Source organism: Lissotriton helveticus, chromosome 12 (assembly GCF_964261635.1).
Source record: "Lissotriton helveticus chromosome 12, aLisHel1.1, whole genome shotgun sequence".
In the NCBI taxonomy this organism is placed as follows: domain Eukaryota; kingdom Metazoa; phylum Chordata; class Amphibia; order Caudata; family Salamandridae; genus Lissotriton; species Lissotriton helveticus.
In genome coordinates this window covers 679,637,027-679,656,629 of record NC_136073.1, presented here as the reverse complement: position 1 = coordinate 679,656,629, position 19,603 = coordinate 679,637,027, and the positions used below count along the sequence as shown (strand labels likewise).

The following is a 19,603-nucleotide window of genomic DNA, read 5'->3' as shown; positions in this document are numbered from 1 at the left end:
GTGTTCTGGATCCGCTGGAGTCTTTTCTGTAGCTTGGCGGTGGTTCCGGCGTAGAGGGAGTTGCCGTAGTCCAGTCGGCTGGTGACGAGGGCCTGGGTGACCGTCTTCCGGGTCTCGGTTGGGATCCACCGGAAGATCTTCCGTAGCATGCGCAGGATGTTGAAGCACGACGAGGAGACGGTGTTGACTTGTCTGGTCATGGAGAGGGAGGAGTCCAGGATGAAGCCCAGGTTGCGTGCGTGGTCTGTCGGTTTGGGTGCGGTGCCCAGGGCGGGGGGCCACCAGGAGTCGTCCCAGGCGGAGGGCGAGGAGCCCAGGATGAGGACTTCCGTCTTGTCCGAGTTCAGTTTCAGGCGGCTGGTCGTCATCCACTCGGCTACGTTTTTCATCCCTTCGTGAAGGTCGGCTCTGGCGGCGGCGGGGTCGTTGGTCAGGGAGAGGATCAGCTGGGTGTCGTCAGCGTAGGAGATGATGTTGAGTCTGGATCCTCGAGGGAAGACGACAAAGTGAAGCCGCTGGACGCTTGATGGTGCCTGCAGTTGCAGGGTGGACACTCCTTGCCCACAAGGGAGATTCTTCAGTCTTCTGTGGAGCAGAACGTCGAAGTCCAGAGTTTCTTCTTGTAAAAGTTGTTCAGGATAATCTAATTTGGAATGGGACCAGCTCCTACCTTTATTCTCCTAAAGGGGCCTGCACTAGTGACTAGGTCCATCCCCTGGGTGGGACCAGGAAGGGGGGTGATTACCCCCCCTATCCTTTGTCCGGTTTCGCTCCAGAGCTGGGGCAGGGATGCCCCAGCGACTGGTTTGAACCGGTGTATGCACAGGGCACCTTGTGTGCCCCAGGCATGTCTCATTCCTTTCAGGCCTGTCCTACCCAATACACAAAATCCTGTCTGGGGTGGTGCTAGCACCTCCCAAGGCAGGAAACCCTTTGTCCAAGCCTCCCTCGCTGGAAGGACTCCCAGCAGCAGGAGGTCAGACTTGTGTCTGTGGTGGCAGCATCCATTTTGTGATGCCAAGGCTCGAGTTAACTTTAACCGGGGTTCACAGTTACATACATGTCGTGTCCCTCTAGAAGGGTGGAATGCTACCCCCGTCGCCAGAATTGGCGAGGGGGTAGTATTCCAATTCGTATGACACCTTACTCGACATGTTTTGATGCTATACCAAAGTTAGCATTCAACCGTGAGGATGATAATGCACTTAAGAGTATATGGTATAGCGTTATCATAGAACAGCTATTAGGACTTGGTTCCGCAAGCTGCAGACAGGCTCAGCTCATGCCAGAGCACCATCTCACATAATTCCAAGCACTCTGCCTTCAGGATTGATAAGGCCTGCCATAGGAGTGACTGATAGGAGTATATGTGTCCATTTTGGGGTTAGATAAGGGTATACTATATATATAGCAAAGGGCGATTACACCACCTTGCCCCAGCTGTCTTAGCAGCCAGTTGTGTCAGTTTGGATGGCCAGCCAGGGGTGGCATAATACATGCTGCAGCCCCTGGTAGGCCCTGGGTACACCTATGCCCTGGGTACCTAAGGTACACTGTACAGGGACTGATAAGGTGACCCAGTATCCAATTAGATATGTACCTAAGGTACATGGAGTCCATTTTAACAGAGAGCAGGAAACCTGGGGTCCTGAATAGCAGGATCCCAGGCCAACTAAGTCAAAAACCAGCAAAACACTAGGCAAAAAGTTGGGGGTAACCATAGTCAGATATTCACCTTCTTACAGTGACCATGTCAAAAGGGGCACGTTCCTATAGATGCTGCCATTCAACCTTGATGAATGAAGGGGTAGGTAATAGAGACTCCGAAGCAAGACACTGCCCTGTCACAGAGACAGAAAGAGCCCCTGAAGCAGTAGCCTGATCGGAGGACAAATGCTCACGTGGTCGGAGTACCACATTCCTTGCCCAATCGAGGGCAATTAGATTGACTTCAGCACATTCAGCCCTGATTTTCGGAGCCCAGGGTAGGGAAGGTACCAATGAGAATGCGTACAGGAGCCAAACTGCAGATCCTGTGCCATCTCCTTTGGAATGTGAAAGCAGTTAAAGGCAGCCATGATGCAGAGTCCAATGGAATCTCAAGAATCACTACAGTGCTCTTGTGTGTCACCTGGTATCGAGGATGAGGTGGATAACCAAGGCTAGGATACCAAGAAGCCTCAGATCCGTCCTCACCATCCAGGACTGTTCCTGAAACATCGGGATCATATTGTTTATGTCCTGGACTTGCTGTGGTGGAGGGAAAGACCTTTAACACTGCCGTTTCTATAACTGCCCCTAAAAATAGAAGCATTTTTGGGGGATTGAGGTGGAATTTGACTCGTTTATCATGAAACCCAACTAAGTCAGGGGTTTGACATTCATTAGGCGGCAGACAACTACTGCCTGTGGAATGTCCGCATTTAGCAGTAAGCAGATAGAAAATTCTGGTCACGCCAAGATCACTTGCAGAATCAGCTTGGATAATATGGACCTCAAAGGAGTGATTTTTATCGAGACTGCCTCACTCCTTAATGGGGTTTTGAGTGGCAGGATGGGGTAGAGTTCTGTTTTGTCTCTTATGTTTGGACTTTGATTTTGACTTACAAGAACATTTCAAGTGGAAAGTAGACCTCTCGGGAGAATGACCTTGTGACAGGTTGAGATTGGAGCTGCGTCCTGGAGGGGACCTATTCTTCAACAACCTCTTGTTCGGTGACCGAGTTTCACCTCCTGGTGTCAGATCACTGTTGAGTGCAAGAAGGCACACTTGTTGCAGGGAGTTGTGACCACAGCCTAGGTAGATCTGTGCAAACATCTCCTCCTTGCAGTCTCAGCACTACTTGAAGTCTCTCTTTTTCAGTGGGAATATTGCTTCCTAGCACACGGTTTGAGAATTTCAAAATCTTTGCAAGACCAACAAAACCGGGAGTGAAGCTCCAGCCGTGTATCAGAAGGCATTGAAAAAACAAGGAACCAAGTCAACGCTTAGGGATGGCACTTAAATTAGTCTCTGCTTCGTCACTTCTGGTGCGGTATGGACACACTGCCTATCTGCATAACACCACCTACCAGTGAGACGAACACTCCTAAGAAAAATCTTCAGATCTAGTCTGGTGCCTAAGGATACTCTAAAGGTGAGGAATCTGTGTGGTTAGAAGTAGCCATCAGATACCAATACACACAATTTGTAGTGTTCAAAAACAACTGCATCAATTTTGCTTTCAATGTTAGTAATGCAAGTCAAATGTGGTTGGCTACATTCACATCATCCAGGTCAAAATTCAACAATGTAAGACTGAAGCGATTTGCCACCTTTGCCTCTTCTGATAGCAATACATGAAGGTACAAAGGAAGCACATACCTGCATTCTGGGTGATCTGGCGTTTTGTAATCATTTGCTTACACTTGGGGTCCATTGTTTCACTGTTCTTATTCTGCTTTAGACAAAGCAATATGTTCTTAGGATCTGAATCAGGGCAGAAACGCTGAAGGAATGAGGAAGACATCAGAAAATAATTAAAACATAGCAGGTCAGAATTAAGCCCCCACTTCCAAATATCAAATAAATTGTTAAGTGGCCCGGGAATATCCCTCCTTCCGACCCCCTGTAACCTAGCTATACAGATGTAAAAATAAATACTACTTACCTTTGGAAAATCTCTTTCTGGTGGATACTTTAACCACATATTCTTAACATACATACTCCCACACCATCCACCCCATCTAGGCTAATGGGCAAACTGGAATGACTCATGTGTAATATCAGAGGGCTTAACAACCATTGCAAAACGACACGTTTGGGCATACTTCAGACAGAAGAACTGCGTTACTTACCTGTAACTGCAGTTATCCAGTGTTGGTATCTTTCATAGATTCACATGCCTGAATCATTCCCCGTCGTCGGGGTGGGAGTCCCCGGTATTTAAAAAGAGTAATGTCATATAGACATATACATAGTAATAGGCCAGAGGCCTCATTAGTAACATATCCATGGCCTTTTGTAAAAAGGACCAAACTTTGGCTAAGAGCCAATCAGCTATCACCACCCTCTAGAACCTTCCTGGAAGGAGACCTAGTCCCTCAGATTTTCGTAAGCACAGTGCTAAGTAGTACCTACTGAGAGAACCAAGGTGAGCCCTTCCAGGGGAGGTGGGTGGGCTGCATGTGAATCTATGAAAGATACCAATACTGGATAACTGCAGTTACAGGTAACGCATTTCTTATCCAGTATTAGGGGTATCTTTTATAGATTCACATGCCTGAATCAGAGTAGCAAGCAATCACTAGCACATTTCGAATGGTACAACATGGAAAATCACTCGATAATAACATATCAATTGTGAAATATAAAAAGTACCAAAATACCATATAAAAGAGAAATGTGCAATTAGACAGTAGGAAGGAGGGATGAAAGAGAGAAGGCTCACCTCTAGTGAAATAGATGACGGAGCACAGCTTGTCCTACTGCTGCATCTTTCATAAGTTCAGTATCTAAGCAGTAGTGCCTGGTGAACGTATGCGGCATCTTCCATGTCGCCGCTCTGCATATGTCAATGACGGGTACTCCCGCAAAGAGCGCCATTGAGGTGGAGATCGCTCTTGTTGATGGCAGAAAGCAATAGCTGCAGAGATCCAATGTGAAATGCTCTGCTTAGTCAATGGAAGACCTTTTCTAGGTCTGCTAAAGGCAACAAAGTTGGTTGGATTGCCTAAATTGTTCTGTTCTGTGGATGTAGAACTTCAGACAACGTTTGAGGTCTAGAGAGTGGAGAGACCTCTCTGCTGCGGAAAGTGGATTTGGGAAGAAAGTCCACAAGACTATAGGTTCATTAAGGTGGAAGTTAGATGGGACCTTAGGAATGAACTTAGGGTTAGTCCTTAGAATCACTCTGTCCTGTTTGAACTGTAGGAAAGGGTCTTGAATGGAGAAGGCTTGGAGTTCACTCACTCGCCTTGCCGATGTAAGAGCTAGTAGGAGAGCCGTTTTCCAGGAAAGGTATTTGATGTCAGCTCTATGAATTGGCTCGAAGGGATGTTTCATCAATTGAGCAAGCACAATGTTCAGCTGCCAGGTGGGTGGTAAAGTCCTCACCGGAGGGAACGTCCTGAACAGGCCTTTCAGAAATTGTTTAACAAGCCTGCTGGACCAGAGGGAAGCACCAGGCGAGGAACGTCTGAAACGAGATATGGCCGCCAGGTGAACTTTTATTGAAGCATGGGCCAGCCCTGAGTTTGCCAAATGAAGAAGGTAAGGCAGAATTTGTGCAGGTGATGAAGAAGGGTGTATGTTGTTTGCTTTACACCATATACAGAACCTTTTCCATTTCAGGGAATACGTCTTGTTGGTACTGTCGGCCCGAGCCTGGGCTAAGACCACTCTGCATTCCTGAGGAATGTCTAAGTTTTGGAATTCTCTGAACTCAGGAGCCAAGCTGATAATTTGAGAGATGTTAGATCCGGATACTGGACTTGCCTGTGGTTCATCGTGAGGAGAGTTGGGCACGGTTTGAATGGGATCGGGGTTGCAGCGATAGGAGATGAAGCTCTGTAAACCAGTGTTGGCGTGGCCACGCTGGGGCTATCAAGATCAGGGTGCAATGCTCCACCTTCAGCTTCCGGAGGACCCTGGGAATCAGGGGAAATGGAGGAAATGCGTATGCAAATACGTTGCACCATGTGATCGAAAATGCATTCCCTAGAGATCCTCTCTGGGGATGCCAGCTTGCGTAATGTTGGCATTTTGCGTTGTGTTTGGTCGCGAACAGGTCCAGATGAGGCCTGCCCCATCGGGAGAATATGGAGTTGAGAAGTTGTTGGTCTAACTCCCACTCGTGGCATACAGAGCGTTGTCTGCTCAGTGTCTGCCAGAACATTGTCCGTTCCTGGGACGTATTCTGCCCGAAGGGAAATAATGTTTAGAAGTAGCCAGTTCCAAATCTTCTGAGATTCTTGAGACTACGTCATAGAGCGATCCCCCCCCCCCCCCCCCCCTTGCTTGTTTATATAGTGCATTGTGGTGGTGTTGTCTGTTCTCACAAGCACTGGCGAATCTTTGATCCATGGCAGGAAAGCTCGAAGCGCCAGGTAAAATGCTCTTAACTCGAGAAGGTTTATGTGCAGTTGTCTCTCTGCAGGGGACCACTGCCCGTTGATCTGGAGTTCCTGAAGGAACGCACCCCATCCTTCTAAGGACGTATCTGTGGTTATCACATGTGGCGTAACTGGAAGTAGGAAAGGTAGACCCTGCATAAGATTGTGGGCAAATCCACCAGTGTAGAGCTTGGACCATGGGAGGAGTCACTCGGATTACATCGTCGAATGATCCTGTACATTGGATCCATTGAGCGGATAGCGCCTCCTGAAGCGGACGCATATGAAGGCGGCAGTGTGGAACTGACAGGATGTTCGAGGACATCATCCCTAGCAGGGACTTGTACAGGCACACAATGATGGTCTTTGTGGCTTGTATCCGGGCGGCCAAAGACATCAGCTTGGATTGACGTTCCTGTGAAGGGAATGCCTTCTTCTGAGCTGTATGTAGGACAGCGCCTAGGAAAGTGAGACGCCGGGAAGGCTGAAGGACGGATTTCTCTTGATTGAGAGTAAGGCCCAAGTCGTTGAAAAGTTGAAGACAGGCGTTGGAGGACTTGGTCACGCCTGCGAAAGTAGGTGCCTTGACGAGCCAGTCGTCCAAGTACGGGAAGACTTGGTGATGTTGTTGCCGGAGGTACGCTGCTACTGGAGACAGGCATTTTGTAAAGATGCGTGGTGCAGACTTCAGGCCGAAGGGCAATACCCGAAACTAGTAGTGTTTGCCAGCCACAGCGAACCGGAGGTATTGCTTGTGGTTCCTGTGGATCGGTATATGAAAGTAAGCGTCTTTAAGGTCTAAAGACACCATGAAGTCGTTCGCATTGAGGAGTTGCAGTACCTCCTGGATGGACACCATACGGAATGACTGTTTTTTGAGGTATTTGTTGAGATCTCTTAAGTCCAATATAGGTCTCCATTTTTTCTCCTTTCGAATTAAGAAGAATCGGGAGTAGAACCCCTTGCCCTTCTGACCACGGGGGACTCTTTCTATCGCTCGTTTCTGGAGCATTAGTGAGAGCTCTAATTGCAGCAGGTGTAGATTCTTGTGTAGCATTGGGTGTGGAGGATTTTGAGGCGGAGTTTCCACGAACTCCAGAGAATGTCCGAATTGAACAAGTTGGAGGACCCACCGATCCGTTGTAATCTGTCTCCAATTTTGTAGGAAGGATGAAATTCTTCCTCCAACTTTGCAAGCCGGAGAAGAAGCGGAGACCTGTGTCAGAGAGAAGTCATTGTCTTCTGGCTGTGTCCTTCTTTCCTCCTCGACCACGAAAGGAAGACTTATTGTAGGACGACTGTTGTTGTGGTCTCTGTTGATACTGGGGTTTGTACTGCCGATTTGAGCTGTACGAGGATCTGTATCCTTGAAAATCACCTCTTGTTGATTGACCTTTCCCTCTGGAGCTCTGAAAGGGAGGATTTTTATACTGAAGGGTACCCAGTGCCTTTGCTGTATCAGTATCTTTTTTGATATCTTGAAGCATTTTATCAATGTGTGGTCCAAACAGAAGTTGGCCATCATACGGCATGTCTAGCACTTTAGTCTGCACTTCAGGACGGAAAGACGTTGCTTTGAGCCAACCTTGTCGCCTAAGGACCGCAGCTCCCACTAGCTGGCGGAACCCCGTGGATGCGATATCCATCGCAATATCAATCATCTCAGAGGCTGAACGTTCTCCTTCCAAGAGAATCTTTTTTGCTTCTTCCTTCGACAGTGATCCCAAATATGCGGCGATATGAGCCCACATTTGACGGTTGTAGCGTCCTATCAGTGCCATAGAGTTTGAAGCACGCACTGTTACTGCTGACATAAAAGAAAACCGCTTTCCGATGTTGTCAAGTTTTCGTCCTTTATCTGGAGGCGCAGTCAGCGCAGCAGATGGATTTTTAGATTTGCGCTGCGCTGCCTGAGTAATGACCGAGTCCGGCTTGGGATGGCCAGTAAGGCAAGCTGGAGCCGTATTTGGAGCCCTATATTTTTTGTCCAGTCTGGGCAGAACTGGGGGCAAAGATGAAGGGTTTTGCATGATTTTAACCCCTTGGTCCCAAATGTATTCAATTATAGGAATGGACCGTACAGTCTTTTTAAATGGTTCCTTAAAATCGTAAAGGAAGCAGTTTTGTTGTTCTGTAGTCATTTGAATTTTAAAACGCAACACCGCCCTTTCCAAGATATTATGGAATCCTCCAATGTCTTCCGGGGGCGAGTCAGCTTGTGTTGGTACAGGGGATGCTGGATGTGGAATGACGTAGTCATCCCATTCGTCATGTGAGTCCTGGAGTTCCCCTTCCTCTTCTTCTTCCTCATCATCAGAGGATGGTGGAGGACGCGAAGGAGCAGGATCTGGCAGAAGCACTAGAGGTGGAGGCCGAGGTCTAGGTGGCGGTGACACTACTGGCAGTGGAGGAGAGGTGGAGGGAAACCTTTGTTTGTAGTCCTCAATCAAGAATTGCAGATCTGTCACTATGGAAGCGGGAAGACACACCATAGGTCGTGGAGGAGGAGGCTGGTATTCCTCCTGGCATTCCACTTCGTCCTGTTGCTGGTCTTCACACTCTGAACTTTCATGATATTTTACGTGCAGTTGTGATGGACTGTTGCTGCTTGGAACATAGAGCCCTCATCAGAGTCTTCAGTGTCCAGCAGATGAGCAGGTGGTAGTGCCTGGACTCTGCTCGGAGAGGTCAACTCCGGCGTCAGAGTACGCTTAGTAACCTTAAAGTGCGTGTATGTATACTTCAAGGTCGGAGAATCTATCGTCGTTGAGCTTGTTGACGGGGTGGTCGTCGACGGAGGAACGTCGACAGTCAATCCAGATGCCGTCGACGATGTCGTCGATGACGATGTCGACAGTTGCGTCGTAGACGGTGATTTCTTCGTCGACGGCTTCGTCGACGTCGATGGTGTCGACGTCGATGGAGCCTTTGACGATTTTGACTTCGTCGACGTTGAAGAGCTCGTCGACGGTGGCGTCGTCGACGATTTCTTGATCATAATGATAGAAGAAACAGACCTACCCTTCGACGACGAGGATGTAGTGGATGTCGACGTGGATGACAAGGATGACGCCATCGACGTGGAGATAGTTGCTGTCGACGTTGTCACAGGAAGAGCTGAAGACGTTGTGAAAGGTCTCTTGAAGGTAGGAGTAGAATCCTGAAGAGAAACCTTCACTGCCTTTGAATGAACCTCTGAAGACTTGGGCGTCTTCTTCTGAGGTGGCTCCAAAGATGGTCCTGGGGATGTCATTCTAGGCCTTTTAGGAGAGGAATGTGCACTCCTGATGGAACACTCACTCTCACCTGAAGAGACTGCTTGATCCTTAACTTTCAGTCTCTGACGCCATATCAACAGGCGTCCCTCTCTGTCTTTGAGAGTTTTAGCAGAAAAAGTGCGGCAGACTTTACAATCCTTAGCGGAGTGGTCTGGGTAGAGACAATAAAGGCAGTCCTCATGCCTGTCATCTACGTGAAGCCTCTTTTTGCCACAAGAGGCACAATGTCTAAAAAGCCCCTTCTTTGGAGTATCAGCCATGGTGAACTGAAAAACCCCTCACAGAGAAAAAATTGAGAAAATTTGTGGAAAAATCCAGAAATACAGGAAAGCTGAGCAGAGCTCAGTGGAGACTCCCTTAGCATGACGGGCGGTAGAAAATCTGAGGGACTAGGGCTCCTTCCAGGAAGGTTCTAGAGGGTGGTGATAGCTGATTGTCTCTTAGCTACAGTTTGGTCCTTTTTACAAAAGGACATGGATATGTAACTAATGAGAGGCCTCTGGCCTATTACTATGTATATGTCTATAGGACATTACTCTTTTTATATACCGGGGACTCCCACCCCGACGACGGGGAATGATTCAGGCATGTGAATCTATGAAAGATACTGCTAATACTGGATAAGAATGTGGTGGTGGCGCTACTTCAAGAAACCAATCTCATACCCCAATCTGTAACAACTCAAAGCAAAATGGGTGTATCATTAATTTTTCCTCACACACTGACTTACTCCAGTGGAGTGGCAGCTCTGGTAAGACGGGGAAAATTTCAGCAAATATGCAGTGTTAAATTCACATGGTTGATTTATCATTGTTCAGGGAGTCTTGGAAGAGCACCAGAATACTATAGTCAATGTATATGGCCAAAACATTGATGATCCCCAATTTCTCCAAACTGTTTGGGCTGCAGTGCTTGGCACATTTCCCAGATCGCTAACTTGGGTAAGATGCTTCAACTTTATCTTAGATATAAACAGAGAAATTACAATATAGGAAATCTATGATGGTTGCGCCCTCAATCTACAAACCAATTATACAATATCACACATTAATCGATGTATGGCGTACAAAACATTGAGAAACCTATGAAGGCACATTTATTTCCTGAATGCATATGATGTGGCCCAGACTTGATTTCTGGCTTATCTACTGATGTAAGCATATGGACCACCATGGTGCACCACTTGGCACACACCCTCTCTAATCACACGTTGGTGCTGCTACTGCTTGACATCCCAGGAGGCCTTGACCGGTGCCCACACTGGCGCATGTTCCTAGACACCCTGAAAGATGTCCTGCTGCGCAGATATATCCTGGAATACTTTTAAATAAATGACGGTTTAGTACACAAGTGCACGATTTGGGAGGAAGGAGGTCAGTAGAGGGCATTTCTAAATGACACGGAAGAACAATTGTTACTTACCTGTAAACAGGTGGTTCTCCAGTATTGGTGTCTTTCATAGATTCACAAGCTTGAATATCCCCCGTCGTCGGAGTGGGAGTCCCACGGTAAATAAAATAGCAATAATATACTATATATATATATGTAACATAAAACCTGAAATATGTAATAGAAAAAAGGCATAACAAGCCTACACATATTTCTACATAGGAATGCATGGAAAAGGAAAAAACCATTTGCAGTCTATCATTGTCATTATGTTCGTCCAAACCACAGCCAATCAGGCGCCAGCAACCCTCTAGAACCTTCTCCTCAGAGATCAGCACCTCAGATTTTCGTAGCACAAGAGTGACCACAGAGTCTATGAGGAGAAGAGAGCCTCTGAGGGGAGGAGGGTGGGTCGCAAGTGAATCTATGAAAGACACCAATACTGGAGAACCACCTGTTTACAGGTAAGTAACAATTGTTCTTCTCCAGTATTAGGGTGTCTTTCATAGATTCACATGCTTGAATATAGAATAGAAAGCAGTAATGTCCGAAGAAAACTTCCCAGCATGATACACATGCATACACTTATAAGACCAAATAGGTCTATAGTCATGCAAGACATACAGTAATAAGGTAAACCATAATGGAGGAGGGAAGACAGAGGCTCCCCTTATTGAAAAGAAAAAAAACGACCCCCCCCCCAAAAAAAAATAGCGAAGCATAGCCTGTCCCACTGCAGTGTCTGCTTTGTTAATGGCACCCAGGCAGTAGTGTTTCGTAAACGTGTACCTGCTTGACCACATGGCTGCTCTGCAGATCTGATGCAGCGGCAAACAGGGCAGTTGAAGACGACATCGCCCTGGTAGAATGGGTCCTCACTGAAGACTGTAGAGGCTTGCCTGCCTGAGATGGCAGAAAGCAATGGCCGAGGAAACCCCACGAGCAATTGTGGGTTTGGGAACTGGACGCCCTTAGTGGAAACGTCCATAAGCTATGAAGATGGCAAATGTCAGCAGCTGCATAAATCCATCTAGCTATGGTGTGTTTAGACACAGCTTGTACTTGCCGTATATTTCCATAGGCAATAAACAGTTGATCGGACAGAGGTCCTTTGCAAATAGAATTTAAAACATCTTCTGATGTCCAAGGTATGTAATGCCCTCTCCGCAAGGGATTGCGGATTAGGAAAAAACTTCTTTAAGATAACTGGTTCATTCAGGTGAAAATCCGAAGGCACCTTAGGCATAAACTTTGGGTTTGTACGTAGCACCACAGAATTGGACGTGAATTGTAAGAAAGGTGAATTGACAGTGAGAGCTTGAACATCACAGACTCTTCTAGATGAAGTTAACGGTAGCAAAGAGAAAAAAGTTGCATGTTAGGAATTTGAAATACATCCAGACAATTGGCTCAAAAGGGTGGCGCATGAGCTGCGCTAATACTACATTAAAATGCCATGATGGAGGCGGACGACGTACAGGAGGAAAATTCTGAGTAGTCCCTAAAAGAATTGTTGTATTCTTGAAGAATAAAGAGATGGACCCATCCGGACGTTACCTTGAAATGGCTGCCAAAAATACCTTCAACGTTGTATGAGATAAGCCTGATCTTGCCAGGTGCAAGAAAAAAGGTAATATCTGGTCCGGCGTTGCATGACATGGGTGAACCCCAGCAGATTAACACCAAATGCAGATTTTTTTTAATTTTTATTTTTTAAGACTGTATGACTTTATTTTAGTAGGTGCTCTCACGTAGGCCAGTACCTCCGTGCAATCTGCCGAGATAGTCAGATGAGCTAATTCAAGGTGCTCAGGCGCCAAGCTGCTAATTTTAGTGAAGCCGGATCGGATGGCAAATTTGACCATTCTGAATGGAGAGGAGATTTGGTATTGGTCGAAACTGTATTGGATCGTACACTGAGAGGAGAACCAGTATCGGCGAGGCCACCTGTGGGCGATGAGAATCAAACGACACGGCTCTTTCTTCATCTTCCGGAGAAACTCTCGGAACCAACGGTATCGGAGGGAAGGCGTAGGCATATATTTGAGACCAGTTTATCGAAAACGCCTTCCCCTGCGAATCCCTGTGGGGATGCCAGCTTGCAAAGATCAGGCATTAGCTGTTCTTTTGTGTCGCAAAGAGGTCCAGATCGGGATGACCCCACTGCTGGAAGATTCGATCCGCCGTTGGCTGATGCAGTTCCTATTCATGGTTGGACACCTGTTGACCTGCTGAGGGTGTCCGCCAGTACAAATGCAACTCCCGGCACATGAACAGCCAAGAGTTTGATCCTGTGCCATATTGCCCAAGCCCATATCTCTTGGGCTTTCTGAGATAGAAGAATCGACCTCGTTCTTCCCTATTTGTTTAAGTAATGCATACTTGAAGTACTGTCTGTGCGAACCAATACTGTGGCCCCTTGAATGATAACATGAAAGGATTTGAGGGCTAAGAAGATGGCACCTAGCTCTAGCAGATTGATGTGCCAAGCCTCTTGTTGAGGGTTACATTCCCTGCTGATCTTCAGCCCTTGAAGATATGCTCCCCAACCCTCGAGGGATGCGTCTGCGGTGATTGTGTAATTTGGCGCTTCTTGAAGGAATAACGCACACCCCTTCTACAAATTTCTTTCTTGGACCTACCAAACAAAAAGGCCTCTTGCATCCGAGGATTGATTTGAATGAGATCTTCGAAGGAACTGGAGACCTGCAACCAACGTAGAAGAACCACCAACTGGGAGATGCAGGCCCATCGTTTGTGTGAGACAAACACCTTTGCTAGGTTTGTATTGATTGATGCTCCGAGAAACGTTGATATCTGGGCTAGTACTAGTTGGGACTTGTCATGATTTATTGAAAATCAGGTTAAGAAACAGTGACTGACAAGTCTGGGTGTGCTGGACTGCTTGTAAATAAGAGCGAGCCCTTATTATACAGTTGTCTCAGTAATGATAAATTTGTAAGCCTTGCAGACGTAGAGAGGCTGCCACTGGTGCCAGGATCTACGTAAAGACACGTGAAACGGACCTAAATCCAAGAGCTAGGACTTTAGTTGAATAAGTTCTGTACCTATTGTAAAGCGTAGCCACTTCCTGTGCTTAGGAAGGATTGGCACATGAAAAAAGACATCCTGGAGGTTGAGAGTAGTTATAAAGTCGTTCTGGCAAAAGAACTTTAGGACTTTGAGGGACAACATTTGTAAAGTTTGCGTAAAAATCTAAAATCATGCGCTACTTTCCTCATTTGCTTGTTGATGAGGAACTGAGAGTAAACCCTAACGCTGTTGGAGATTCGGAACCACTCAGACGGTCCCTGTTTGTATCCATATTGACACTTGTGCAAACGACACCTGTAGATGAGAAGGTGGAGGTCCCCTTGGAGGTGTAGAAAGAGGGAAATTTGACAAATTCTAAAGTGTGCCCTTGGGCATGACGTTTAAAAACCCAACGGTCCTCAGTCACCTTTGACCAAATGGAGTAAAAGTGAGATATTAGACCTCTGACGTTATTGGAGGGAATAAAGGTGTGTTCCAGGTAATCCATTGTTTCTTAGAAGAGTTGCCTCGGCTGTACGATGATTGTCTATGTAGGACCTGTTGGTACTGTGCCTATGTGACTGCGTTTGATTTGAGTAACGCAGTTGGTTCCGATTGTAGGAGCCAATACTGGATGGAACTCCCTTGAAACAAAGGACGTGGAGCTACGTCCTCGGCACCACGAAAAGGCTGAGATTCTATATCCCGAAGGAAGGTGTGGGCAGTATCTGTGTCCTTTAAGATGGTCTGCAGAGCCTCATCAACATGCTGGCCAGAAGGGATCCTCAATCAAAAGAACAGGTGAAGTATTGAAGTCTGAACCTCCTTGCGAAAGACATAGCATTGAAGCAAAATTGTCTTTGCCAGACTGCTCCTATAGAGAGCTGTGGAAAAACCTGTACACGCAATGTCCGCTTCACAGTGTATCATTTCTGATGCACTGCTGTCTCTCTCCCTCTCCTGCAGGATCTTCAAGCGTGAGGCTAGGAGGATTTTGGAATAAGTGCTACTGGCGCCAACATGTCCGAGCACATCTGCCAGCATACCTGCCCAACTGGCTTGCAAGATAATCGCTGTGCCGCCTGAGTAATGACTGAGTCAGGGTAGGCTGAATAGTGGGGAGCTTCACATTTCTTGTCGAGGCGTGGAATACAAACCGCCTGTACAGAGTTTGGCCTCCGCATGAGTCTAACACCATCTTGCTAAATAAAGTATATGATAGGAACTGAACGAACTTGTTTCTGTGGTTTCCCCAGGACGAGGGGAAAAGGGAAAAACGATTCGCCGCTCTCTTCCTAAGGAGGGGAAAACCTCCAATATTCACCGGAGGTGAATGCAATAGAACTCCAGTTGTAAGAGAAGACGTAATCCCGCCATGTTACAGGCCGTGGCAGCCTTGCTGTCAGAAATACATATTTCTGATCCGAAGAAAAAAGAACGAAAAAAAAAAAAACATGCTCATACGGCTATGTGCTGTCCAAGAAGAATAATGGCCGGAGTAAAAAGCTATCACGCTATCACATGGATGTAGCAGAAAGCTGCAGTCGACGAGCTAAATATTTTACCAAAAAACATTGTGCATAAAAGTCAACAGTGTGTGAAACCAACTGTCAACGGGCTCAACCGTCGACGAATCCAACAGTTGACAGGGTCATCCGTCAACTATGCCAACTGGTGTTGAAGCTGAATGTTGACAGGGTCATCCGTCAACAAAGCCAACTGGTGTTGAAGCTGAATGTTGACAGGGTCATCCGTCAACAAAGCCAACTGGTGTTGAAGCTGAATGTTGACAGGGTCATCCGTCAACAAAGCCAACTGGTGTTGAAGCTGAATGTTGACAGGGTCATCCGTCAACAAAGCCAACTGGTGTTGAAGCTGAATGTTGACAGGGTCATCCGTCAACGAAGCCAACTGGTGTTGAAGCTGAATGTTGACAGGGTCATCCGTCAACGAAGCCAACTGGTGTTGAAGCTGAATGTTGACAGGGTCATCCGTCAACGAAGCCAACTGGTGTTGAAGCTGAATGTTGGCAGGGTCATCCGTCAACGAAGCCAACTGGTGTTGAAGCTGAATGTTGGCAGGGTCATCCGCCAACGAAGCCAACTGGTGTTGAAGCTGAATGTTGGCAGGGTCATCCGTCAACGAAGCCAACTGGTGTTGAAGCTGAATGTTGGCAGGGTCATCCGTCAACGAAGCCAACTGGTGTTGAAGCTGAATGTTGGCAGGGTCATCCGTCAACGAAGCCAACTGGTGTTGAAGCTGAATGTTGGCAGGGTCATCCGTCAACGAAGCCAACTGGTGTTGAAGCTGAACGTTGGCGGGTCATCCGTCAACGAAGCCAACTGGTGTTGAAGCTGAACGTTGGCGGGTCATCCGTCAACGAAGCCAACTGGTGTTGAAGCTGAACGTTGGCGGGTCATCCGTCAACGAAGCCAACTGGTGTTGAAGCTGAACGTTGGCGGGGCATCCGTCAACGAAGCCAACTGGTGTTGAAGCTGAACGTTGGCGGGGCATCCGTCAACGAAGCCAACTGGTGTTGAAGCTGAACGTTGGCGGGGCATCCGTCAACGAAGCCAACTGGTGTTGAAGCTGAATGTTGGCGGGGCTCACCGTCTGCGGGGCTCAGCGCCTACGGGGCTCAGCGTCTACGGGGCTCAGCGTCTACGGGGCTCAGCGTCTACGGGGCTCAGCGTCTACGGGGCTCAGCGTCTACGGGGCTCAGCGTCTACGGGGCTCAGCGTCTACGGGGCTCAGCGTCTACGGGGCTCAGCGTCGACGGGGCTCAGCGTCGACGGGGCTCAGCGTCGACGGGGCTCAGCGTCGACGGGGCTCAGCGTCGACGGGGCTCAGCGTCGACGGGGCTCAGCGTCGACGGGCCTAGCGTCGACGGGCCTAGCGTCGACGGGCCTAGCGTCGACGGGCCTAGCGTCGACGGGCCTAGCGTCGACGAGCCTAGCGCCGACGAGCCTACCGCCGACGAGCCTACCGCCGACGAGCCTACCGTCGACGAGCCTACCGTCGACGAGGCCAACTGTCGAAGAAATGTATGTAGTCGACAAGAGGGCACTGTCCTCACAGTCGTCGACGCATGCCTGGAGGCGTTGTCGTTGCAGAGCAACAGTGACGGCAGAGATTGTCGTCAGAGGGTACATAGACCGTATCGTCGACAAGCTGGCACATTTTCACGTAGAAAAGTGCGCAGAGTGAGTCTAGACGCCTGAGAGTAAATCTCGTGGGCGTAGATGTGGGAGGCAGACTCAAAGAAGGCCAGAGACCCCTTAATTGTGATATTACTTCAGCTGGTGAAGTAGAGGAGAAGCATCACTTAAAACCTTAATGTGCAGGTCAAACAAAAAAAATTCTCCCACATCAGAAGGGGGGTACAGTCTAAGCACAAGAACAACCCCTTCTCCTCTTACCATGTCAGAGACAAGCAGAGTTTTGGTCCATATACTCTTCATGAGGGTTCACAGGAAAAGGTCTCAGCTTCCCACAAGTGACACAGGGTCTGAAGGTAGACTTCATGTAAGAAGATATTACAAAACTGTAATATTAAGAAGAAAAAATGGAAGAAAATTGAAGAAAACTGAGCAGAGCTCAGCGAGACTCCCTTCACACGACGTGCGGTAGAAAATCTGAGGTGTTGAGCTCTGAGGAGAAGGTTCTAGAGGGTTGCTGGCGCCTGATTGGCAGTGGTTTGGACCAACATAATGACAATGATAGACTGCAAATGTTTTTTTCCTTTTCCATGCATTCCTATGTAGAAATATGTGTAGGCTGGTTATGCCTTTTTTCTATTACATATTTCAGGTTTTATGTTGTTACATATATATATATATATATATATATATATATATATATATATATATATATATATATATATATATTATTGCTATTTTATTTACCGTGGGACTCCCACTCCGACGACGGGGGATATTCAAGCATGTGAATCTATGAAAGACACCCTAATACTGGAGAATACTTAAATCCATTTGCCACCAGCTGATACTGCTAGAGAGACATCCGCATGCTGGAAAGCAAATGGCAAAACACTTAACTCAGCTACGTTACTTGAAATCAGGCGAAAGGTGCCAGAGAAGAATTACTACACAGACCAAGAAATTACATTTCTGACCAGGCAAGCCACGGCTGTAAGATCTGACGAGGCAGAGAGGCCAGTGTAGGAAGCTGGCCCTATATTTACTATACCAACATGAGGTATAGTGTGCACAGAGTCCAGTTGAACCCCAAAGGTAGGCAGGGGTAAAAATAGATAGCACCTTACTCTCTATTTGTGATAGTGTGGATAAGCAGTAAGGAGTAGTTTCTGTCCTGTAACTCCAGTTCTGTAGTAGGGGTACCTCTGTTATAGTCATAATCTAGTGAATAGTCCCGCCCATGTGCGTGGACCCCGGAGCAATCAAAAATAATCTCTTACAGTGTCGAAAAATACAGAACTGCACAGAAACTTAAGAGAGAATTTAAAGACAGATAATGCAGCCTATAAAAGCTACACTGTCCAGTACTTCAACTAGAAATTCCACCACAAAATCCACAAAACAGCAAAGCCTGTACAGATTTCCCTTGCTTTAACAGCAAACACCCTCTGGAATGATAGAGAGGAGAACCTGGACAGAGAAGCCCCATAGGCTGCCATTATGTGGCTCAGAATAGAATACTGTGCCTTTAAGAGAACCTTCCAGAACTTCACAGTATCCCAGAATGCACTGCAGGTCCCAGTTACTTTCAGTTCTTTTTGAAGGCGTAACACGCCAGACCTGTAGCATTCCTTACATGAATATCTCTCTCCACCGGGGAGGAGGGCGGGCGCTTATGACTATAACAGAGATACCCCTACTACAGAACTGGAGTTACAGGACAGAAACTACTCCTTCTGTAGTAGGGGATCTCTGTGTATAGTCATAATCTAGTGAATAGAATGGCAAGCCCATCCCCACACCAAAGCGGCGGTGGAGAAACGAGAAATAACACCACTATTGTGCGAACAGATTTCGCAGCGAAGCCTGCCCAACCTGCGCGTCTGCCCTGGCATCAGTGTCCAGGCAGTAATGCTTAGCAAAGGTATGGATCGACTTCTAAGTGGCCGCCTTGCAGTTTTCTGAAATGGGAACATTACGAAGCAAAGCCGTCGTGGCAGCTTTGCCCCTGGTGGAATGAGCCTTAGGTTTGCCCCCTAAGGTCTTATTAGCCTTTTGGTAACACAATTGTATGCAGGACACAATCCACCTCAAGATGGACTGCTTAGAGGTAGCAAGACCCGTCCTGACCGATCCATAATTGATAAACAATTGGTCTGACCTACGAATATCTTTGGTTTTATCCAGATAAAATTTTAACACCCTCCTAACATCCAGGGAATGTAAAGACCTTTCCGCTGGAGATGAAGGATTCTGAAAAAACGTAGGCAAAGTTATAGTCTGGTTGACATGAAAATCAGAAATAACCTTGGGAAGAAATTTAGAGTGAGTACGCATAACAACCTTAGCAGCATGAAATACAGTATAAGGTTCTTGTTAACACAACACCTGAATTTTACTCACCCTGCGGGCCGATGTAATGGCCACGAGGAACGCCGCCTTCCAGGACATGTGCTGCAACGAAGCCTTATGAATAGGTTCAAAAGGCTCCTTCATCAATCTGGACAGCACCACATTCAATTCCCAGGAAGGCGAAGGAAGCCTGACAGGAGGGAATACTTTCTTCACCCCTTCCAGAAAGTCTTTGATCACAGGGATCTGGAAGAAGGAAGTCTGTGAAGGGCATTTCCTGTAGGCAGTCAAAGCAGCCAG

At 47.3% G+C, this 19,603-nt stretch overlaps 1 protein-coding gene across 1 annotated transcript in view; it reads right to left on the bottom strand.

Moving 5' to 3' along the window:
* The window catches only part of GLG1 (golgi glycoprotein 1), a 694,561-nt gene that overhangs the window by 111,856 nt on the left and 563,102 nt on the right, over positions 1 to 19,603 (bottom strand). Inside the window, exon 20 of the mRNA XM_078669216.1 lies at positions 3,365 to 3,488. Within this exon, the coding sequence (XP_078525342.1) occupies positions 3,365 to 3,488 (124 nt within the window). The remainder of the gene's footprint in view (positions 1 to 3,364; positions 3,489 to 19,603) is intronic.